Below are 25,986 nucleotides of genomic sequence, written 5' to 3'. Positions count from 1 at the left end.
TGAGCACCGCTTGGCTCGGTGGATGCATGGTAGGTGTTGGAAGCATTGGGCATTCGTCCAGCATGAAACTGTAGCCACCCGTCGGGTGTTTTTTTTTCGAGAAAGGCGTACTATTTATTACACGCTGGCGTTGTTTTAAAAGCACGCTCGGCACGCGGGAATGATCCGAATCGTGGGAGGTCACCCGTCGAAGGAAATCGATTTGGTAAGCGGTTTTGGAAAGGATCGATTTTTTCATCTTTCAGCTTTCATGTTGCGTGACTCTCCAGCGAACCGTTCCGTGCATTCCACAAACGGCAATCGACAGCGAGAGGGAAGCGGGTGGCGGATGTTTGCATTACGGACTGGTTTGATCGACGAAGGAGGAAAAAGAGAAAAAAACACAACCCCCCCGTGAAGTGGAATTTCAAGGAGTCCCTGGAGTGCCGTGGGAAGTGGCTAGGAAAGACGCTGGTAAGCACAAACACTCGCAGTTGCCAAATATTTATGTGACTATTGGCCATGCTGCGAATCATTCTCGCCTCGTGCGTGAGGAGTTGTTAGATTCCAGAGTTATTCTGCTGTTCTTTGTCCGGAGGTGTTTTGTGATCAAGGAATCTTCACAATCGTACCACGGGATGGGAAGCACGCAATAGTCGGAGCGTTTGTTTACATCCGATACTCGGAACTGAAGCATACTTTGGCCAAAAATTCGCTGATGAGCGATACGACGATGATTGAAAACATTTCTCATTGCGCGCAGCGATGCTTTACAGATTTCGGCATCCTTCCCTTGAAATGTACTGGTGGAGTTAAATGAATGAACGGTTAGCAATTATCAATTGATTAGGGTGCACATAATAAAATATAACCTCTATATCTACATAAAAAATGTAGATGGATCACCACCACCATCACAACCCATTTCCGGAAATACAAATTAACATTTTAATAGCCAGCTATCGTTATTTCTATAAAGTTGATGTCTCGTAAATTAATGAAAATGCAAAATAAAAATTATAGTAATATTAAAAACAAATTCTTTGGGACGTCGGAACGTCTTTGGTTAGCCTTAGAATACCGTCGGTTTTATTCATTATATAAACAAATTTAATTAAAAAAGAGTGTACTAAACGTGTTAACACGCTGACTGCCAAGCGTTTTTAGCACATTTTTTCAGTACATTTTTTTAATAAAATGAGTTTATAACATAAATTATAGCTACGGTTTTTGAGGGCTGAGCAAAAACTTCGCTTTCCAAAGAATCGATACTAAATATTACTATAATTTTTATATTGCTTTTACATTTATTTCTGGGGCAAAAAATGTTTTAAACTAATGACAGCTGGCTATAAAAAATGATAGCTATGGTAGACAACGCGTTAAAGATTAAATGAGTAGTCATGGTACAACATTTAACAGCCACAACTACTGACCTAAGTCATGATTTTTTTTACGTACACGTTCACTATCCCAATCCGTATGTTATTTTGGCAATTATTTTTTAAGTAAACATTCACACTGTTATAGTTTTTTATGGAATAGAAAATGTGAAAACATGTTTAAAAAACCAACCTAACTATGTTTCCTACGAAACATGGATAGATTTTGAAATTTTAGCATGTGCAAATTATTAAAAGTGAGCATACCATAATGTTTTACAATAACAATTCATCTAAATTTTCAAAACCAATTTTTTGAAGTAATGACAACCTTATTGTAGATTCAGTTTTATTCGCCACAAATCACGCAATTCATATAGTTTCATATTTTTACTTATATGTTGTGCTCAAGACAAACAATGCAAATACACAAATGAGTTTTAAATGCTAAAAACAGGTAACAAAAGGAAAGAAATACCGCTTCAAATCTCCATGAATTTGCGTTGTCTATACCCTTTCGAAAACATTTACTACAAAATTGTGTAAATTGTGTAAATAATTAAGCATAATTTTGTTGGAAATTTTGTTGTATGAAGTATTATTACTCAATATTAATTTGTAGATTTATGCAATACAGACTATAACCGTTGATACACCACAAACTTTTTTCTTTCAAACCTTCTTTAACCAAATTAAATGCGTTCCTTGGCGGACATATTTTCTATTCTAATGAAATGATTCGAGGTTCATTGCAAGGTTTTCGCTACCATTTCCAAAGACTAAACTCACCATGAAAACGTTATTGCCGATCGTTTGGCCAACCGAGACTAAACGAACATTTAAAGTGAGTCTAACAGTCGCCATTAAAGTGGTCTTCAAACGCAATGTTGCTTGAATTCTAATGTCCGTGATTGAAAGAAAGAAAAAAACTTCTCCGTTTACCATCGGCACCGGCCGACATTCGACGTACAGAGTCGCAATGTTTACCAAACGATTATGACACACGCATACACAGTTTGTTTGAAGAAACCGAGAAGAAAGGCAGGGCGGGCGGCAAGCAAAAAAGTAAATATTGTCATTTTGCAATTGTACCGTGTAATTTCACTGACGATTAATTTCAAACGGAACCATCACGAAAGGAAACGAATTTGCGAGCGTTTGGGCATCCTTTTTTGTTTTGCTTTCTATGTGCGCGCACATCGCGTCATATACTTGACTAGAAGTTGTGCCAACGTGAGGTGCTAGTGCTTCATCCTTTGCCATTTTCCCCGCAGACAACCAACTTTCAAACACCGACACCCTGGCAAGGGAAGGGCAACTATACACGAGTACCGTCGGTCGGTGCCGTTCGGTTGAACCTTAACGAGAAAATTATTTATTCAGCTCCACCGTCGCCGGAACCACTCCGACCGCGTGTCGGCACCCCGCGAGGACATTCGACCAAACTCGGGAGGGTTTCGAACCGACGTGCGCCGTTTGGTGCATGCAAAAATTGTACCTTTTGCATAGGGGCCACCCTTTCCCTCATCACCGACGCAATGGAAATGCACATTTACATAAAAACTTCCACAAGGGGAGGGGTGCCCCAGCCATTGCGGCCAGGTACCATCGACCCGGCTCGGTCGAATGTAACTTAAAAAAATATGCATCAAGATCAAAACGCGAGGAAAACGATGAACTTGGCGAAGAATAGAGGGCTGGATGGAGGCTTGGACGATGGAGGACATTGCGTTTGTTTAATGCACACGTAGGAAACGGGCGTTCAGCTCGGAAAAGACACTGCACTGAAATAAAGAAGTTTACAACGCTCGCAACCCTCCTTCCGGGCCGGGTAGAAGAAAGTAACGGGGTGCTAATTTGAATACGAAAATATTCGATGGCTCAATCCGGGCAACCATTTTCGCACAACCGAGCACCCGAACTGGCCGAACGGGAAAGGGATGCTTTTGTTGTTGAAAATGTTACCAAACGATCTGGCGTTGTAAGGCCAGATGTTTTAATTAAACATTTAAATGTTAACCGCTCTGTCTTCTCGGATCGGCACGATGGAAAAACGGTGCGTGACAGATTCCGACATCCCCGGACCGATGGATATAAATTACAATCGATGCCAAAGTCGAAGCCACCGTATGCAAGCACCAAGAATGGTCCACTCCGATCCAGTTGTGAATTGTTCCACACGCGAAACCGTTGAATTAATGAGAGCGAACGGTTTCATGTTCGTTTGTCGTTGGAAAACAAAAATCGCTACCAGTTTACATATTTTATTGGCTTAATTTAACCAGTGCTTTCAAAATGCATCGAAGAACGATGACATATTCATTTAATGGCCACAAGATTTATTTACGACGCTTTTAATAAATTCTTCCAAACCATAAAACATAAAAACCGTTCCTCACTTTCTTGCGTCGCACAAGGGAGTGCCCAAAAAACTACATTTTTAGGGCGTTAACGAGTGGGGTTCTTTTTTGACAGTAAATCGAATACAGAGGCCCTCCATTCGGCACGCTGGCACGATCGCGAAGAATAAATCTTTAAATAGCGCCGCTTCCAAAACGCGGTGGAAAAGTGTTCCGGTGCATTCTGAAGTCCCGTTGCGTTATGAAACAAATAAAATAAAAATATGTCACGATGGGCCGCGACCAGAAACGGACGAGTGTTTTAATGCGCCGCAGATGTGTGAATTCCACGGGGGGGTGGGGGAGGGGGAAGAAAATCGAGAAAAACTTCCCATTTCGATGGTCCCAGCGAGTCGTCACGTTCGCCGAAGCCATAAACCGACGGAAACCTGAACTTCTACTCACCGGCATCGGAACACCGTGGGGAAAGAAGGAGTGAACAAAAATGAAATGAAAACGCTATGATAAATCGTTCGCAGACAAAGTTTATGGCACGTGAGATGGAAAACCTTGGCGCGAGACCCCCGGGCAGCCCCATCCTCGCGGTTGACATGGCGGGCTGGTTGGACGACAGTTTGTGGTACGTTTTCCCGACCGATCACGGCGATGGATCTGCGTCTTTGGTGGAAAGATTTATTTATTAATTTGTTGCGAATCGACAAAACTCATTTGTCACCAACTGGGAGGACATGTCCACTCGAACACCTTCCACAAAAAAGGGGTCGAACCTTTACCGTCGAACCGTGCGGTGCACCATGAGCATGAGATTGATCTCGCCCCGGGCAGGATGCAAAGCAGGAGCCGGCCAAAGTTTCGTGTCCGGAAATTGAATCACGCTCACAAGACGTGAAAAAGCGACTGTTCACGTCCGCTGCATGCTAGGCAACCTATTTTATACAACCCTTTTTATGGCACTCCAACGGTTCCCCGAGTGAAGCAACCTGTGGGGGGAAGGAGTGGACAAGGGGAAAAGGCAAGGGTGGTAAAGCATGACAAGAATCTGAGCATAGAACCACTCAACTATTCCACCGATCGGCACAACCAACACAAAAAACCGAACCCATCCCATGTACACACACACACACCTTTTGATAGTAAAACCTGCTATTGGCAGTTCAGCTTGTCAAATATCCTTTCAGGTCCGTTTTTTCTTCTTGTCCCATTTCGGTTGCTTTCGGTTGCCCGAAGGCATCCAACCGCACTCCCAACCATGAACCCGCCGTCACTTCCATCCTCGGCCCGGATGTGATGGAGTGCATGTATTTGCATTTTCATCGAATTTCGATTGCATTCAAGAACCTTAAGCTGGGTGGGGTGGCCTGTGAATGCCACAAGCGCATCAGTAGAGCCTTCTTCCCACCTTTCTGTGCGGTTTCGACCAACGACAATCTCAATCAAAATTCAAAAACCAGAAAATTATCACCATCATCAGCGTCAAAGCGAGGGGGATGCTTGGTTGCCCCCTTATAGCACTTTGTATTCCAGTGTTCAGCTCGGCCAACTGATGACTTTATTCTCTTGGCACCGGAAGGTGGGTAGTATTTCTGAACCGTCAAACACACGGAAGTAATGTGCACAGTGCAATGAAATCCTATCAACCCCGTGTCGACGTGTCACTGCAGGGATTTGTAGACGAGTCCTGGTTCCTATCCAATGGCATACCTTAAACGCGATTTTGTCACCGTCCAAATGCATCCTTAGTGTGCGGAAGGTCCCGCAGGGCCTGAGTGCTCTTATTCAGCGGTTTTATTACACCCATCATCACCTAACTCGCCAAGCGTGATCGTGGAATCGTAGTCATCTCCAACGGCACCGTATTCCCTCGCGAACCATAGAAGACGGAACCCGGCGCGCGTTGTCTTTGTGATATCACGCCACGGGATGGTCTTGTTGCCAGAGCGCCCACCAACTCTCGGCACCCAGCACTACCGAAATGGGTGTAATAAATTGCACAGGGCGTGCAATATTTATATCCTCCCGAACACCAGACCCCAGGACGCAGGGACGAACTCTAACGTCAAGCTGTCAGAATGGCCGACTAGCCGAGGGTGAAACGTATAATCTGTCCCGACCAGATCCGGTAATGAGCAGAAGTGGAGAGAACCCAGATAATTCCAACCAGCTCCCCCACCAAACCGCCTTTTTGTGCACACACGTACACAGGCAGACACGCAGGCACAGGCTGTGTGAGGTTGGTGTGTGCTCTCCCGCAACCATTCGGAACACAGATGGCAAGGACGACACTTCCTGCGATGCGTGCGATAAAGTTTGTATTACCATCAAACCGACATTTTTCTGCACCCATTTTCCCGCCAACTCCCCCCCCAGCTGTCCACTACCCCACCACCCGGTGGCAAGGGTTGATTTATTTTAGGAATCCAATCCCTGATGTGGCTGTCACCCACACACACACACACACCACCACCTTTCCACCGGTGCTATTCCTAGTGGTATGATTATGTGCATAGATATTTCATCATTACCATCCCATCAGGAATGCATTATTATCATAAAATGTTTGTAACTCTGCCCTCTCCCACCTACGCTGGGCCACCCAATTTTCCCGCACGCATTTTGGGAATGTGGTATGCCAGCAATGTACGGGGGAAAAGGGTGGAAAATTGGTAAATCAAATTTCACACTGCATTTAATGAAGGGAATCTCCGGCACGACGCACCGGAGAAGAAGTGAAACAGCGTTCGCGAACCCTGACTCGCATCGGGGATGCTCCCAATACAATGTACGAGTGAATATAACTTCATTAAACGATGACACGTGGCTAGCGAACCGTTTGAACACGCGTGCGATTGAGCGACAATGGACTGCCTAATGAATGGCGTCGTGGAGCGAAAGCAAATCAAAGGAAAATCCATAATGCTGCATATGGATGAACCCTTTTGATACGTTCTCTCTCGATGTCCTTTTCCTTCACACTTCTCTGGTGAAGATACTTCACGGGAAACACTGGAGACATAACCGCATCGAGGCAGACATAATACAATACTAGTGTGTTCCAACGCAACATCGTCTGACCTGGAAAATCGGGTTCAATTTATGGAGAAACTGTTGACCCGCACTTGCTAAACTCCCACAAAATTTCCAACAAACGCCCGGTTGTGGACGGTGCGGAAATATTATTCCTCCCAATTCGGGCTCCATTCTCCCAAAAAGCCATCGATTCGAAATGTCTAGGTGCCGTTTAGGTGGCCATTTTCAGCCATAAGCGTAATTATGGTATCGATGCAATTATAGGTTATCTGTCTGTATTTCTGTCGATGAATCGGAAACGATGCTCATTTTCCCAGTATATTTTCTCGTTTACCTGTTTTCGAAACAAGGCTCGTGTGCTCTTCCATCTGCATCGTTCAAAGCCAATATATCATTTTTGTGTCCCAATTAGTAAATTTATGTTTTGTTTTTTCTTCTCGTGGAAATCGATCCCTCATTTGTTCAGAGCTTGAAGAATCCGAGATGAAAAACACCCGCCTAGGAAGGTTGTTGATGAGGACGTTTGTTGTTCGGAAAATTCGTACGGGGAAAACGTTTACGTGAGCGAGGACATTGTTGAACCGGATACGTACGAGGGCAGACGTGTCTAAACGTCAGCGTTAATTTTGCCAGAATTTAATTTTCTTCCGTCTGTGGCAATTTCTTGACCGAGAGCCCGTCGGATATTGTGATGTCAAGCCTCACATTTCCCGCCACTGAATAACATTCATGCCAGTCTTCGGACACGGAACGAGGAAAGTCCGGCGTGTTTCTTTGCATTTTTTTCATTCCTTTCCTCTCCTTCCATATGACACATGTTGCTCGATGTGCGCTCGCTTTTCGCCGGTGAACTTTCATACGCGAATTGCTCACGAAACATCACGCGAGCAAAAACCAATCCACTCGGTTGGGATATATGAACTGGCGGCGCTGGCGATGTCCCACCGATGTCGGGTCAGACTGACCGACTTAACACAATTAACAGAGTGTGCATGTGCACCGGCGGACGTCGTTCCTACCAACCTCATTAGAAAGCAATTTGCTCCACCAGCTTTCGGTCCGGTTGGTAATCCGCCCACCTTTTTTCTGCCTCTCGATGCCCGATCGATGATGGTGAATTGGTTCTTGGAAAGCGGAGATGGAAATAGCCAGCTCTGGATAAAAAAGACAAAACCAAAATAAGAGTACGAAAAATTGCCCCAACGATGGTATGGTCAGGGTGATGGGAACACCGTGGTCGGTGGATTGGACGGGAGACGTAATGTTCGAAAATAGAACATCCGACGGAAAATTGAAATGTTGGCCCAATGTTTATAATGTACGGTGACGGATCGAATCTTGACGTTTGGCTGGGTAGCGAACGGTGAAGGAAAAGATATTATCGGTTAGAACAAAGGTGATAGAGCGATTTGCCATGAAAAGTTCTTTATGGAAGAAAAATGAAACCGACAAAAAGGTCAAATACGAAAACTCATCAGGAGTATTAGAAATCGTGATCAAATAAGCCTCGGTAACGTATCCCGTGATCCTTTTTCCCCCTTTTTATGTTGTACCTTTTCCAATAAATTATATTGAGGAACGCAACTCATGTTTGAACAAGTGAAACATTTACTGTTTAAAACTGATACAACAGAAGAATAACACGGTCTTCAAAATGGTTGTGCTACTTTAATTTTCTCAGTAAATAACAATTTAAAATGGTCGCGCGTTTATATACCGCAACGGTTTAGATCGTTTTGGAGTTAGGGCAGTTACGATGATACCTGAGTTTTGAAGGCAGCTGTAACGCTGTTGCTTTCTTTTGCAACATTTACATTACAAATAAAATATCATACGGTAAGATTAGAGGACACAGGAACTCAAGAAATACTTACAAACGTTGAAGAATAATCTTTTTCAACATAATATTTGTCAATTTTACAACTAATAGAAAGAAAACGCTAGCCTAATCTTCTAGATCCTGAGTGCACGAAAATGATTGACTATATATTATAAAATAAATAGTTCGTAGTAAAACAGGCCAACTCTAACGTTCTTTTTTCGGCCTGAAAAATGAAACGTAAACTTGTTTACCGACAGTCAATATCGTTCTGATTATTTATTTATTGTTGATAGGACAACTCGCACCGAACGCGCATAGGTAATGTCGGAAAAATAAACTTTGCCAACATGCAGTCCGGGTGGCATTTCTTTCCTGTACGCATTTTCTCCCCCAGCAACACGCCGTGTGTAACAAGCAAACAAGCTTATAATAACAATCGCACCAAGCACAACCTGTCAGCATTGCAGCCAAGCGAATTGCAGCTTCGCCCCGGCTGAGAGAAGGAAATATAAAGGATTTTCATGTGGTGCCGCCGAAGGGATTGACCAGCATTTAAAAGGAAACACGGCGTAATAGTCGGGTAATTGAGTGCAATCAACGAATTCTGCCGAACCGTTGCAATCGTGGCTGTCGTGCTCGAGGTACATCCCTTTCATTTTCCTGTCCAGAGTAAGGGTTAACATGGTTCAGCACGGTTGTAATGCACGTATGCAACTGCCGCTTTCCCATGGGGAGTTAGGGACTATGTGATGTACAAACATCGATAAAATGCAAACCCCCTTCGCTGAACGGTCGATGTCAAGGCACATTCAGTTCAACATCCTGTCCGAGGGCTGCGTTTTGCTTCAGAAGATTATGTCTCTAGAATGTACCGGCTTTTTTCTGCTTTCCACATAATAACATTTTCCTTCGACTGCGACTTGCGTATTCAAACGAACTTCCGCTGTTTGGGTTCAGCGTGGGTTGCGTCATTCGGGAGTTCACCGCCCAACATTTTGCGTGGGCCCGTGCGGTTCATCTGTTTTCGCCGAGATTTATTTAGCTAACGTTGGCCATTGCTTTTCGGTTTACTTCATCTTCGGCTGATTGAACGGAAGGAACGCGAAAACAAACCGCACACAGCAGACCCATCGTTAACGGTTGCTTTATATCTTTTTTTCAATTTTCAATGTTCCACAAAACACACCCAGTGGTGCAAATTGTCCACAGTTTTCCGAACACGACACCCACCCGGTTTTCCGGTGATTTAGAAGAAGTTTCCAAAGTCCCCCACCGGCTGTCCGCGATCGATCGAGCGATAATGGACCCGAAACATCCTTTTCGTGCCCATCTTCCCGGTTGGATAAAGTTTGGCAGCGTTGCGTGACCCGATACAAGCCGGAAAATAGCCGGTTGTACGAAAGTACCGCACCTTAACGTCGTACTTTTCAAACTTTTCAATCCCTCATTAAAAGAATCGGCGTTATGAATTGCTCAATTAGTGACACCGAGGCGTCCCACGTACGATAACTGTTCTTCCGTATTTTCCCAACCTGAAATCGATGTGTCACATTCGGCTGCAATACTTCTTGCGGGTTTCTTGCAAGTCCGCCGGGTGAAACCTCCGCCAAAGTGTTGGTACTTCCAGTTTTGCAAAACCTTGAATGTTTGTGCACCGGGACGTGTCCTACTTCCGGGCGCGGGAACCCACCAGATGCAATAACTTCAAAAGACCGCCACCAACACATGGGCACCATCCCCCGCTTCCTTCGGACTCGTGGCAACTCTGCTGCAAAACTCCCCAGACGATCGTCACAACGGCAAACTTAAGCGCAAAGTTTTTCTCATTTTCCTCATCGAAACATTCTCGAGCAGGATTTAGTGCCCGCCGGAGGGAGAGAAAAACCTGCGACGGCCGGATGTTGCCACTACTGACCACGCGTCCGTTTCCGCATTCGCCAGGCACCGTTTGCCCACTTTCCCGAGAAATTCCGTAGTGATTTGTGCAGTGACAACTTTGCCAACACAAGGTCTGCGGTTCTGCGGCGATACTTGGCGACATCAACCTAGTATCTGGGTGGGATTACGGGTAAGAATGTATGTACAATATCGAGGACTCCGATTGTGGTCCAGCTGTTGCCACTTAGATGACACTTGGCGAAAGGATCGCCACAAAAAAGGGGCAACGAGAAACAAGCCAGATAAGTGAGGCGAGAGTCTCGCCCTCCTCCTCCCAGCAGATTCCCGGAAGCCGAAGTTTTCACACGCGCCTCGTCAATAGTTGGCGTTGGCCACCTTCCGATACACCAAGGACTGCGAAAAGTGTTTTGTCTGGAAAAGCTGAGGAGAAAGAAAATACCGCTTCGTCCTCCCCTGGGGAGCTGTGGGACCTTCCAACTCTGACCCACCTCGCCATTCCAGGGTATTAAAAACAGGTCGGCAGAGAAAAAGCAACCTTTCCGAACGTCTCTTGGCGAAAGCTGCTTAGAATGTCAATCCGTTGCGTTCCAACTTGACCCAGGTGGAATGGGTGTTTTTTCTACTTCGAAGCCCTGTTTCCAGAAGTTCACCCGAGTGCCCTGCTTCCAGAAGTTCACCAGAGTTCCCTGGCGCATGCTGAAGAAATTAATGCAAATGAGAAAATAATCGAAACCGGGGCCAAGAGATAGTGTCGAAACTCTGCTACCGATTGCGCCCCCTGCCCGCTGTTGCTCGGCAAAAAACGGCAACCCAAGAAAGTGCCTCGACAAGTCCGGATTATGATAGATAAGCTTCTTTGAGCTGCTCCAATAAAGTGACGAAATGCACGACGCGAAAGGGACGACGCTCGTTTCGTTCGCGTGTTCAATCGAGCTGAAGGCGAGATAAAATGCGAGTGGATTCTTTGGCGTTCGAAGGATGTGCTTTGTTCGTCCGTGGCTCGGCAGTTTTCCACGAATCACGCTTTCGAAACACAATGATCAACTCATACCCGCGAGCTGCTCTGGATCGTTCTCCACGGTGGCCTTCACGACCTTTGGCTCGAAGAAAAAGAATGACCGGCGCTAGATGGAACCAATCTGCCATTCCTCCCCGGGGGGTTGGGTTCAATGTTTTGCTCTTGACTGACTGCCTAGTGTATCTTTTCCACTTAAACAGGTTGCCAGCGGATCAACCGAACCGGTCGAGACATTCCGTACGCTCAGTGGCGGGTCGTTTTTGTGCAAAATTGAAATTCCATTATCTTGAGGGACTTTGCAAACGGAAAATAGAGCAACGTTGTCACCGTATCGTTCCATTTGAGCAATGTTTACGACACACACATACATTCTAATGCACCGTACATTAGTCGACAACTCATAAATCTTTGCATTCCGTTTCTACTTCATTAGCTTCCAGTGCGAAGGTAGAAGAAAACTGAACCGGCAGGAAAAAGCTATCGGTAAAAGGAAAGTCATCCTTCTGATGCGCTGATATCCTGGGCATCCGAAAGGCTGCTTCGTTCCTTCTTAACCAGATTCTACAATAACACACGAAAGGAACGCGTTGCCCGTCTGGGTTCATCATCTTGAGCTGTCATGCAAAACTCCTCCACCGTAGCCAGAGTAAGGCCATTTTCCACAAAAGAAAAACGGAACGGACGTTTGCGGTAATTTAGCTTCCGATGCAGAGGCAGTTTAGGTCAAAAATAAATTGCAGAACGATGTACTATCCGGTGCAATCGTATCGGAAAAAGTCTTCTGAAAGCACTCGCTCGGGATTGCTAGAAAGCCTTCTAATTTGAAAATTTGATTGATGTTAAAAAAGAAAATGGAAGATCGAAAAGCCCTGTTTTTACCTCGGGGATTTTTATTGATCAATTTTACGATTGCTATTATCACTCCCTGTTGATGACAGGCTTTTATTAACTGCACTTTAGCGTAAGAGATTCCAAAATAAAACCATTCAACCATCTACCGTAACGTAGTTGCTACGATAGAAAGAAAGCTTAAATCATAGGGAGAAAACGTTAAAAAAGTTCAAGGAATGTTTTAGGAAAATAAAGTTGAACTGAGCGGCAAACAACAAAGTGAATTGTGGAAAGTGAATGGGAAAAATTTAATTCGATAAAAATTGCTGTTTGATCAAAGCAATTTCCATTCGTCAAAGCTAGCGATCACTCGCATGCTTGCTGAAAAATACGTTTGCCTGTGTGTGTTTATGTTATAAATATTTCAATCCTGTTTGCCGTAGCAGAAGCTGAACATTTGCTCCCCTTCACCGGTACAAACATTCCTCCATGGGAGAAAACCGAAGCCGAGGCGGGATCGAAGGAAAAAGATAAGCCAAAGAAAGAAGGGAGAAAAAGTAGAACACTTTCCGCGTGCGTGTGTGAGTGCATACATAAAGTACAATCATTTGTATTCATCCTTTTTGCCTTATTTTGCCCCATTTCTGCAACTCCACCCACTTCGGGAGCAAACAACACTGACTGAGAGCAACAAAAAAAAACAACCCGCACTGCACAGTTGCTCAGTGTATAAAGAGATCTAACTTCTACGGGCAACTCCGGCCCCCGTTCCCCGTTTTCCTCGGGGCAAAACCTGTCGGTTTCGGTGCAGATGCTCCATTTATTAAATTTTTCCTTTTTCCGCCCACCACCCATGGAAATGATGTGATACAAAGCAACACCGTGGGGCGGGAAGGAACGGAAAAAAAACAAAATGAAATAAAAACCGGAGCATAAAACAAAAATAATAGCGATAGGAAAGCAAGCGCAAAAAAAACCACAACGCCCAACTTGGGCGTCAGTTTCGCATGACCGCGCGTTGGCTCGCAAAACTTCCCTGCCGGCCAGCCAGCCACCAAACTCACCAAACTCACCCACCCACCAACCGGATCCAGTAACAAATTGCCAGTAATGTAGCAGAAGAATATGAACCTGCCATGGATTATGCTTTGTTCTATGACTTTTCCTAATGTTGCCTTTTACGGGGCTCCTCGAGGTGAAGGCATTCGGAACGGTTTATGATCGTTTGTAACAAAGAGCACACAAGCACGGGCACAAAGCCACACCATGCACTCGGGGCCGGGGACCACACAGCACGAGGGAAAACGCCAGCGCTTAGAAGTATTGCGCTCGAGCAATGAATAACTGCATATGCACTCGCCGCGCTCGGCTGCAGCTGGTGCATGTTGCACCAGGTTCAACGAGGCGACTATGTTCAACATAGCAAGCATAGACCCGTTGCCAACCTTCTTCGGACACCTTTGTTCCGGTAGAACGTTGACCACCACCGGGCGGGAATGCTCGACGGAAAACGATACCGTTCCTATTTACGTTCCTCATGTTTATAGATAAATTTATGTCAAGCAAACGTGTGCTTCGAGATGTATTCCTTCGTTTTCTCGAAGCTGCCGGCTTTTATTTTACCTTTTTTGGGCTCCTCAGAGGTAAAGGAGAAGCCCTCACGTTCCAAGTGCAAGTGTACAGGGCACCCGAAAAGCGGACTCCGACATTCGGGAGTGCACGAGACAGGTCGCATTGTGTTGCGTTCTGGTCGTAACAGAGCAAACATATTACTCCCTCCGTAACATTTTCACGACGGGGAACCCACCACCACCGTCTCAAGGGCGGCCCATTTCTCCGGTGGCATATCAAACGGCACTGGCGATGGAAATGAAGTCGCCCCGCGGCGAGTTTCGGTGGCTTTTGACGCATCCGTGCGTGCGTGTTTGCTTTGGCGTAGCCCGTTGGTTGGGATGTGACCAAAAAAAGGCTCCCAAATATATATTCAAAAGCCGTCATCTGTCGGTTCGTCTGCAAGTGCGTCGTTTTTCTTCCCCTCCTGTGGCGAACCATCTGTGGTTGGAACGGTTCGGTGTTTATTTTAACCCTTTCGACCGAAACCGACATTTCGTTGGTTCGGCACCACTTTGCGGTTGCCGTATTCTTGAAGCAGCCGGCGGGGAGGAGGACGAGTGGGAAACGAGAGAAAAAAAGATGCCGCCCATTTGAGGATCGTTCAAACACACTCCACTTTCCACATGCGGAAAATGAGCACCCGAGTGTGCCTTCGGTGGAAGGAAATAAAAGTTGGAAGAAAGGCAGAGAAACAAAAATGGGAACCAATACCGTAGACGTCACAAAGAATATTTGTCGTGGCAAGCGGAGTAGAATAAAATAGGTACTCCACCCACTCGAAGGACATCTTCGTTCAAGGATGTTTATCTTTCCTAGTGGACGCCTACGAACCTAAATCGAATGGTTGACGCTCTTCACTTTCTCTAGCTTTTTCCCCACCCGGAATCCCTCAGGAGAAGGACTTGAAAAATGATAAATGATGAGCGAGAAATCGATAACATTTTACGGCTTTCACATTTTCAGCCCAGGCCGGGTGCGATTTTGCTCCTTCGAAAAGTATCCTCCTCATCTTCGCAAGTCGATTTCAATGGAAGAAAATCTTCGTGAAACATTCTCTCTTGGGACTACCCTCGGAGGATGCAATCATAATTCTTGCTATAAATAAACAGTTTCTATGCCTTCTGTGTGAAGGTTTGCCAGATCTCCCCGCCGTGCTGGGGACGGGGGTGTAAGGAAGTTGTTTATTTTGAGCCATACATTAAACTTCACCTGCCCTTGTGTGTATGTGCGCCTGCTAAGTACACACTTCAAAGCTTGAATGAAGGAACGGTAGGTTTACACGAAGTGAGCTGCTCAAGAAAGTGTTGCTCATTAATGCGGACTAAACAGAAAGTGACAATTTCTATGCATATGATGAGTTGTTCGAAAAACTTGATCCTGTCTACTTAAGGACAGGTCTTGTTCAGCGTTAAGCCTGCGAGGGAGACGGGACCGGTTCCCATTTAAGTTGTTTCTTGGGAATAATTTCGAAACTGAATGCTACCGGAGTGTAAAGTGTGCCAAAGAGTTTCAATGATGTCATATCTTTCGTTCGGGTATCGCACTGCAGCTTCCAATAAACCTTGCGATTTCGCTTATTGCGCAAGTCCTAGGCTACTGGTTCATCCGCAAGGCTCGTTTCGTCCCACGCATCGCCGAGCTAGCAGATTCTGACTCCACGAGCGTGTGGGTGAAAATTGTTGAACTGTCACACCGTACCGTAAATCCGAACATTGGATTATCTTCCGTGCCGCGCGAACATTACACACCCTCTTTTCCACCAAGTGGCCCAAGTGAGCGAAACACGGCGAACACCGGGGGTCAAATCTTCCCCACGTCAAAACAACACTTTCCGACAGCGATTACATTAACGCGGAATGACGCTACGTGCCCGGACTTCCATCAACCTTTCGTTTCCAAGCTCGCTGCTCGTGCTGCTCGCCCAAGAAGAACATCATCATCATCGTCACACGTCGAGTTCCCACGTCCACTTTCTTCAGCGTCATCCCGAGCGAGCACCAGCCACTTCCGAGATCCACCAAGTCATAATGGATCGTGTTCCAGCAGCGTAGTGACTTTCTTCAAAAGTCCCGGGCCTCCTCGCGCCGGGGTGGGAAGGATGTGTGTGTGTGTGATGTGTGTGATTTCTTAATTCTTCGCACCGACACTCAGATTTGTTTTGACACCGGTACACGGGAAACAATTTTCTCCGCCAACCCCGCGCTAGCGTCCTGGCGCAGCGGAACCAACCCGGGACCTAAACTGGTTCACGCCGTCCGATCTCCGAGCGATGATTCTGAGTTCTACCGACGGCAAGAAGATGACGGTCCATGACATGACTGGAGACAGTCAGAGGCTTACGATCTCGGGGAAGAAAGCGAGTGTTGGAGTGAAGGCATACACACAAAAAAGTTATACCAAACATGATGCTGAAGTCATCAACAGCAGGATATAAAGATATAATAAGGAAGAGAGAACAGAAAAAAGCGTTTGCTCGCCTTTCCCCCCTTTTGCCACGTTTTTCACCGAATCGGAAGGATTTCTTTTGCTGTATCAAAAGAAATCAAAAGAAAAGTACCGTGCACGTTGCGGATGCTCCCGATTCGAGCTCATATTTGCCTCCGGCCGGTACACCGGTTCTACAAACGACCGAAAGGGAGTCTCCAACAAGGTAGGAAGGAAAGAAAAACACACCCCGACGCAAAGGCACGAAAATAAAGTAAACGTTTAATTGCGCCTAATAACACATACAACTCCTTCCAGCAGCGGTCACCCGTTGCCTGCTTGATGCACCCGATGGAAGATGTTGACGGAGCGAACGTGAGATGAAGTAGTAGTCGCCCGACTGTCACCCTTGTACCGTCCGCTCGCCTCAGATCCCGCTTGGCTTGCCGTCACCGGGCTCATATAAATAGCTTCATCGGGCGCAGAAATACACTTCCAAGCGATAAAATACGTTATGACACTCATTAAAGCGTCATAAATTATCTCGCGCCAGGCGGAATAAATGGGGCGGACAGACGGGCAAGCCGTGGTAGAAATGATGAGGCCCGATCAAGCCCGATCCTGTCCTTGGCCGGTTGCGATGCAAATCTGCGCCGCTTGCCTCCGATCTGAGGCTGGGTGCGGGAATTTGATACAATGCACCACGCGTCGCATTGAAAGGATCGTTGGGAAAAGCCTCAACGCATATGACCCAACAGAACCTGAGAGTTCGGGGGAAGGCATTATGACTGAGGAAAAGATTAACGACTTATTTTTATTTTCTTTAGTTAAACTTAATCAATAAGATTTACTATAATTCAACCAGTACACGTAATAGTAGCAGTATATCTTTTCTGTATTAATGTTTCCAGTGCTAACAAGAAGTTTGAATTGAAATGAAAAGATGGAGAAGGATTTGTAACTTTATAGAAAATATTTCTAGGAGGCACAATCCCCGGCCCGTGTGCTAAATGAAGAAAAAAAATAGACTGTTGATGTTGATGTGTAGACTTATAACAAGCTTATAATCTAAAGTTTGAAATCCATCTTGCGTGAAGTATTAACTTGTTTTCGTAATTCATGGAATTCAAAATTACACAACTTAAACACAACTTAAACTAACTTGAGAAAATATCCTTGCTACAAACCGAAAACAAAAAACCGTTATCAATTTTTCGTCAATCGAATTGTTTTAAAGCTTCTTTTAACTTGTTCTTAGATTAGTTCAACGAGAGTTTCAGAAATATCTTTAGAAAATACAGTTTACAGAACTTCAACTATTTTTTTACAGCACATTAAGCTACTTAATATATGCAGTTCAATCACGATGGATTTTTGTATTTTGTTTTGCAAACAAAAAAACATTTCGTTATAACGTGACAAACTTTGTGGGTTCTACCACAAACATCTGGTACACAATTTTTATTGCTCTCCACTCTACACCATAATTTCGTCTAAAGGTTTCCATCAAATAGAACAAAGAGAATCATTTTCAAATAAATAACTCAACTCTCAGTTCCACTCACACAATGCCCCCTGCTGTGTCTTTTTATACGAAAACAGACATAAAAAAGGCATAAGAAAACTTTGCATTGAATACCATTTTCCAACTGACCCCCGTGGTCAACCCGTTCTAGCTTTTCCAACCCCACAAATCGAACCATCTAGGCGAAAACTCGCCAAGAACGACACCGTATTTGGTCTCGAGCAACCTGGCAAGAACGGATCTGGCTTGTTCGCGAATCGTACCAGAAATGCCGCCCCACACGGTTCCAACCCGTGAGTTACTTTTGTATGTTTGTGGGCATACCATTTTTCATGCCCACGCCCGCTGGGTTGCCCAAGGATATTTTTCCTCGGTTTTGCGATTTTTTACGTAATGTTATCCGCACGGTTGTAAAGTTCGTTTTTTTTCATCTTCAATTTGGGTGGTTTGCGATGCTCTCCAAAAGGCTGCGGGCATTGTCGGCTTTGTCGGCAACAGTGTGCTGGACAGCATTGGTTATGATTTCTCAGAATTATGGAATGTAACTCCTACCGACGAACTTGTTTGTGGACGAACGACAAACGACACCATCCCCGTCAACCGGAACAAATTCAATTCCATCCACTACCAGAAGCACCTTCTTCGAAATGCTACCGGAGTTTTCGGATGTGCATGCCGTTGATCAACGGTTTCGAAACAGCCCTGTATGGTTTGATGTCCTGTCGTAAATGAATCGCGTCCTTTTTTCGCCCCCAAGCTTCCCTCTTTTAGCTCCACTGTTCGAGGAAGAGTGTAGCAGAGAATTTGCATTTTTATAAACACAGTTGCTAGCGGACGAAAGTATAACCTTCACCCACGACTTTGGCAGAACGACGCAAATTGATTTGTCCACCACAATCCACCTACACCACTGCCCCCCTTTCCCCTCATCCACCGGTGGTTGGGAAGCGGAGCGGATACTGAAATAGAAACTAATAAAAACAAACGCCCGGCCACCGACGGCGAATTTGTTTCACTTGCCGAATACTCACCGCGTCATACCGCGTGTCGTACTGGACTTTACGACGGAAGCGATGATGGTCCACGGTACCGGACGATATCAGGGATTCGTCCAACATACACATACACCCTTGCATGGGTATGTAGTAAAACGGCAAATCCGGTCAAATAAAAACATGAACGCAAAATCCATCCTGCGCCACCCTCGTACTGGGTGGTTGCTTCATAAATTGTGCGATGCAAGCGTTTTCTCTCATTTTGTCAGAGGTTTTTTACACTCCGCTCGATCCACCGCAGCGTCCGAACGCTGGACTTGCCGTTGTTTAAAGCGTCCCGCGGTCAGGGTGGAAATTCATATTAAATATGGTTCAGCATTTTAGTGCCAGAGTTTTGCTTGCGATGCGGTAGAAAGCGGAAAACCTGCGGAGAAGCAAGAGCAGCTAAAAGTGGAAAGCCAATGAATTCATAATGGCGGTCCCTGCAGGTATCTTGAAGGGCATGGTTTTGGCTTAATTTTCCGGTCGTGGAATAATGCCAAATACAGATTCGTGTCAGTTCCAGTGTACAATGCATCAAACACGCTATTCCAAAAATTTTGGGCAAAAACCTCCCAGAATTTCGATCATTGAGACATCGTTCAATCAGTTTTACATTCAATCGTGCTATGCTGGATATGATAATGTTAATGACAAACTTGGTCAACACGAGGATAATTATCATACGGTCCGTTACTTTGCACAGGTTTCTGGCTGGGAACGCGAATGCGACTGATTTGGTCCTCTTGAAAGGTTCAATTTTAAATTGTTCGAGGTTCCGAGGTGTTGCTCCAGTTTTTAACAAAAATCATGAAAAGTAACAATAAACGGATCAAACAGATGGGTCAAACGATTACTATTGATTCATATTTCATAGAACGCGAGGCAAGTTTAAAAAAAAACCTTGAACATATTTAAATGATACTAATGTATCACGAATCAATCATTCAATGACATTATTTTTCACAACATTCGTTTGATTTATCGCTATTTTATATTTTTTCTCAGTAGATCAAACTACCAAGTTTCAAATATTTTCAACAAATTTGTAATAACATTGCTCTGTTTTTATATATTAATTGGTAGTAAGATTGGAAGCTAAAACCAATTTGATTATTGGCCACCATAACATAAAATGCCTTCTTGTCGTTCCACATGGATGTCCTACATCGATAACAAATAGCTATTTCAATGTGGCTGCCAAGCCATGTGTAATCAATTCGGTGATGCTAATTAAATTGCGCCACGTTTGCTGAATATCCGGCAATAGCATTTTCTTTTTGAAGCGCACTGTTATCTGGCTTTTGATTGATTTTCGAAGACGGATCACTGCATACCAAAGAACACCGTGCCGTTATGCTTTCGTGGCCATCGTCGTTCATTCGAAGCTAGATGTGATAAGCCAAACTAACCAACACCAATAGGGTACTAACGATTTAGCTCGAACTAGCTCGTCGGTAAGAAACGTTGCCCAACGTTGGAGTCCGTTCTCGAACGACGCCCGGAGCAGCCACCGTAGCCATCGGTTTTTATTTTTTTTATTTTCGTCCCTATCACAAACGACTTTCAACGGGCGAAGTGTTGTCCAATTTATCGGGGATCATTCTTTTTTTTTTTTCTCCTCTGCCTCTCTCGAAGCTAGTGCTTCGCTTTCCATTTCACGGCCCAACATCACATCCCATTTGCCATCGTCCAACGCCCAGCGCCGAAAAGGGTGGCCAGCAGCGTCGGTTCCCCGGTTAGCTTTCATGATGCTTTTTCGTGCCTTTGGTTTTTGTTTTGTTTTATGCTCCACACTTTCATCATGGCTGCGGTCACCAGCGCGGGCCTCCACGAGGGCTATCCGGCAAAAAAGTTCAGCTCGGGCCCAAAATATACACGCCCCTTCCAATCCCTCAATCCCTGTGCCGCCTCTCGGGACAATCTCAATCATCGGTAACGGTTTTCCGATTCCTAACCTTCGCTTCGCTCGACCGTGGCCGATGTTACCCTGCGGTGTCGTAAACCGGCCAGTTCGGGGAGCTGTCGAAAAACTCCACCACCCGGGCTGGAACGGAATTCTGCTCACGCTGTCCGCGTTCGCCGGAGGCTGGATCGTAAACGGAAGTAGCTACCCTTATGTCTGCACGCGCCCACCGGAAAACCCTTCTCGAGGAGCAGCGAGCGTACGGCACGGCTGTTTCTGTGTCGGACCGACATTGCCGGAGTTGAAACACGGCACGAAATTGCCGCCGTGCAAAGGATGGAGGGTAAAAATGTTAACAATCAGGTGCGCCAAACAGGAAGCCCGACAACAGCGGCGCAACCCACAGCAACTGTAGTGAAAAAAGAACAAACCCCAAACAGAAGAACACACACCACCGGGCATGATGGCGCGGTTCCCTGGCCTGGAAAGGACACCTGAGGTGATCGATAGCGTTGTGCGATGAGTTACGAGTGGATGGAAAAACAAAAACGGTCCATCACCGACACCTCGTCACAAACTCCCGGAGGACCACTTCAGGTGTTCCGTCGTTTCGCCGCTAACGAACCAACATTGGAGTAGCGCACGCGGGGCCCAAGAAGAAGAGTCAACTAACTAGCAAACAAAACGGCACGAAAATAAACACACACACACACACAAAGAACACGTCCACACCAACGATCATCTGGTCCGGCGGATGCTGGCGGGCACATCATCGGGAGTTTTAGAAATATCGGGCCAGAGAAATCCTAAACGACACCGCACCACCCCATAGACCGACGACGACAACCGCACGTGATGGTTGTGTTTAGATAAAGTTGTACGAGCATGCCCTATACAGACGTACCACGTGGTGGCACAAGCACATCATCTCCTCTCGCCCGTCGTTGATTAATTGCTAGTGATTTATCTGACCCGCCTTGCGCACGCACGAGGGCACGAGGTGGACGGCGGCGGTGGTGTCCAGATGGCGTACGCGGTCGTTTTCGATCGTTGCAAAGTCTCAGCGAGAACTCCGAGATCGTTTAATTGAACCCTTGGATGAATCGCGTGCTCGAACGAGAGTGCGAATATCCAACTAAGGTTTTCTTGTTTGTTTGTGGTTATCCTGCACGATTCCTTATGGCGTAATTTATATTACAGGATCGTACCATAGTCTAACATTCTTTCTGCCAGATAAGCATCAAATTGAACATGCACGCTATTGAGATATATTCGTAGATTACTCGGTTTCACCTAATTGATATACCACTGCAAGCTATAGGTTCCTGTCAGATACAAAGTTGATTTATCTCAAAAGTTGGAAGAATCCAATCTCCGAAAATCCAAAAGAAGTTGAATTCAATATAAAATTAAATCGACTGCATATTTACAACGAATGCCATGCGCAGTATTTTCCCACGATTAGAAACAACTTTGGAATATATTTTCATTTTCTACCTACCAAATGACAGATTTCCAAAAGTATTCTATGTTGCTCAAACTATTTTAGAAATTTTTAATCTAAAGAAAAACTATTGTCGTTAAATTTTAAAGAGCTTAAACAGTGTCTTTGTTATTGATGTTATAGATCAATTTATAAAGTATTGTCGTATAACAACTGAAGATGGCTAAAGATGTTTGGTAGAGCATTAATCTCTTAAATTTTGGCCTTTTTCCATCCTTATATTTGGTTTATGTTTTCTGAACGCACATTTCATTGCCTAGGTGCAATTTATAAATTTTTTCAACCAAAAGAGATGGTTACAATGTAAATAACCGTATTGAAAGTTTATCAGAGGTTTAAGCATGATCTGGTTAACTTCATGTAACCTTTTCTATGTAACCTTTAAACCATGTAACAACCATCATTGAAAATGTTGATCGGATTTTTGTAAGATTATTTTCAACAGGAACCGGTACAAAAGGGTTAGCCAGCTGTCGTGTGTCTGTGCGTTCGTTTTCCCTCTTTTTGTTACTCCTTCGTACCATTCCAGTTCCATTCTGTAATCATTTCAAATCACCATCCCGTTGTGTGTGTACCTCTTTCTTTTTTTCTGCTTCGTCCAATGTTGTACCAAATTGCCAATCGTTTAATGTTCATTACAACTTCCTTTTCATTTCACTTCAATCCTATCGTCCCACTGCTTGTCTGCGCTGATCCAGTGTGTGATCCAGGTATTTTCTTGCACAGCGCTCCCGTCGCCTGCAATTCCTCGACTCATATCGCCTTCGGATGTTGCCCCACTGCTGGGTAATGGTGGCAGTCTGTCGTCGCTTTTATTGGATTAGAAGATTGAGTGCTTATTTTGCACGCTGCGGGGCGACGATGTTTCCCTTCGGACCGAACGGCCACGTTGCGTTCTTTATATTTTTACTTTTGCTTCCTACCACCCCGAATGGCCAGAGGCAAGGGGACAGGACGTGCCGGAGCAAAAGCAACAGCATCCGCCAAGCGTAGGGATCGCCGGTTCGACGCTACGCCTAGGCTTCCGCCCCGGAGGGAATGTGACAGCATTTTTCCCATTCAAGGCACCTCCCGCCGGAAGCTCTGGATGTTGGTAAGGCGGGAAGGAAATTTATGTTTTGCTGTGAGTGCGGGTGACAATGTGTATTTATTTGCCACGAGTGGAAAGCGGAAAAGCTCCGGGTGGATAAGCGGGCGGACGTGATACCGTTGTATGGCCCAACGATTCGTGTGCTTGTACTACCCACAAAACTACACACACACACATACAGATACACAAAAAGCCATTCAAAACCCGGCTCCCGCGCACTCGAGTTCCAATCGTTTCCGGATAATTTGATTTATTAGAATTGTAACACTCGATTGTAAGCATGTTCTTTTGTGGCACTGTGGGCTCGTGGGTTTCCCTAGCCTCGGCCAGCCAACTCCAAAACGGAACGGGAAAAACAGGATGAAACATCGGGACCAACCCTGAGCTAGGGGTACGAAGGCGACGATTTCTTTGTTTGAGGAAAAATCAATTTCCCACTTTCGATCCGGTCAGTTGCCTCGTGCTATCGGAGATGGCTGCCGAACGAACCGATACGGACAACTGCTGCTGTTGATGACAGTCTTCATCCTTCTGTCTTTTCTATCCCCAACCCCTCAGTCCGAGGGATGTCCTTTTCCTTGTGGCCAGTGTTAGCCACCACTTCAAACATGAAGAAAAACACCCACCCGCACACCCGTTCAGGGGATAATCGGTTTGGCTTCGCTTCAGTGTCCGGGTGCTTCTTTCCGTTTCCTATTTGGTACGCTAATAAGTGTGATTAATACTTGTAGTCCGATTGTCCGTTCGAATTGTATCCTATCCTCCATCTTCGCATCGAACGGCACAGTATGTGTGCAGCACAGTCCAAGCGATCTATCCATTCTCTGGGAGTATAGAAATCTTGTGAAAATGCCACTGCCACTAGAGCCTATCGCTGCAGATGACACCGAAGGTACAGTGTCTGTGTTTGGCGAGTGTTGTATTCCCCCTTTTGCTTCCGGGCAGACCAACTCCAGGCAAACCCTTTTCCGCCCTCATTTTCCGGAATCACACGCTCGACGTGTAGATAAAATCATCCCTTTTCGCAAAGTGACTGAAATCAGACTCCTCTGCACGAGCTCGCTAGAATCTAGAATCCTCCGATGTTCCCGAGGACTAGGTAACGGCTTTGTGTCACAAAGAGTCGAAGAATCATCCGCAGATCCTTTGTGCACGGAATTGTTTCTACTTGCAATCGGAGACTTCCGATCGGAAGGCGACACACAGTCGAGAAATCTGCCGGCTATCACACTTAATTACGATCAAATTAATCTAATTGCGAAGTCTTTTAGTTGATCTTGCTGTTACCTTCGCATAAACACGCTTTTCATGAAAAGTGATTGGTACATTTTAAGAAATACCTAGTAAAATCAAAGCTTTTTTTACTCTTCTGTCAATCGAATACAGGAAGATATGGAAGGATAACTATGAAGATTTACAATTCTTAAAAGAAACGACGTTCGTTTAAAGCCTCGTTTGGAACATAAATGGCCAGGGTAAATATCTTACCTGGTGGACACATGCACTCGTTGCCAATCTGTTGGACCGCCGCCTGTCGATCCTTGCGGGATACCTTGAGCGCTGACAGGTCACGCCGCATCCGCGGCAGTTCGGCAATCTGGTGTGAAATCTTTCTCACCACATCCGAAACCGTCTCCTCGTCCTCCCGCTGCTCCTCCGTCTCACCCCGGGGCGAGTCCTTGCGCAGCGTGATTCTTCTATATACATCGCTCACCCGAGCCTCGAGCAGACTGAGCCGTTCTTCGATACTAACTAGACTACTTAATTTATCCTCTACGTATGCTTGGCGCAGGTTCGCGTACACCGTCGCCCCGAGCGCCACGATGCACATGAGATAGAACAGGTAGTTGAGCAGCGAGTGGGCGGACGGCTTCTCACACCGGCCCCCCTCGAGGCCGCTGCCGCTGCCTTTCCTCCGGGACGGGTTGGCGGAACCCGCCGGACTGGCGTTCGCTTTGGCATTGAACTTTTTGGCGTTTGCTGCGGCGCGTTCGGCCGTCCCCGTGGAACCGTTGTATCCACTAACACCTGCACCAGCAGCGGGCCCCTGAGACAGCATCGGGGCTGCCGGTGCTACCTGCGCCATCATTCCTTCCGGCTGCCCAACGGGAGCCGGCATCCGTTGCTGCGGAGACACCGGATCGACCGGACCGACGTTTCGCTTCGATGTTGCGTTCGCCGCGATTGTTGTTGCCATCTTGCATCGGGCCCCTAGTACCTTCGTGTGGCACTAGCTTTGGAGACTAGATTACCTCCAAACACCCCACTGACACACGCACGCACACACACACACTAAACACCAACCTGGCAAGAATCAGGATTGCGCGCGATAACGCCCGGGCGAGACACAAGGATGCAGGGAAACGCGTGGACACTCGAGGCGGCGACGTCGTCACACAGGAGCATTTCCATTATCGGGCCTTCATGCGAGAAGGCGGATTCGATTTTCACCGGGCACTTTAATTTTCCGCCCCCACCTCGTGTCGGTTACCTTTTCCGAACGATCGTGTACTAATAAATTCTTGAAACACACACACGAACACTCACTTAAAAACACAAACACACTCGAGC

General features: G+C 45.8%; 1 protein-coding gene across 1 annotated transcript in view; it reads right to left on the bottom strand.

The window, feature by feature from the left end:
- The window catches only part of LOC131285018 (collagen alpha chain CG42342), a 94,418-nt gene extending 68,806 nt beyond the window's left edge, over nucleotides 1-25,612 (bottom strand). Inside the window, exon 1 of the mRNA XM_058313879.1 lies at nucleotides 24,904-25,612. Coding sequence (XP_058169862.1) covers nucleotides 24,904-25,612 — 709 coding nt within the window. The remainder of the gene's footprint in view (nucleotides 1-24,903) is intronic.
- Between the last annotated feature and the right edge of the window lie 374 nt (nucleotides 25,613-25,986).

Source organism: Anopheles ziemanni, chromosome 3 (genome assembly GCF_943734765.1).
Source record: "Anopheles ziemanni chromosome 3, idAnoZiCoDA_A2_x.2, whole genome shotgun sequence".
NCBI classification, from domain to species: Eukaryota; Metazoa; Arthropoda; class Insecta; order Diptera; family Culicidae; genus Anopheles; species Anopheles ziemanni.
This window is presented reverse-complemented; position numbering and strand designations above follow the sequence as displayed.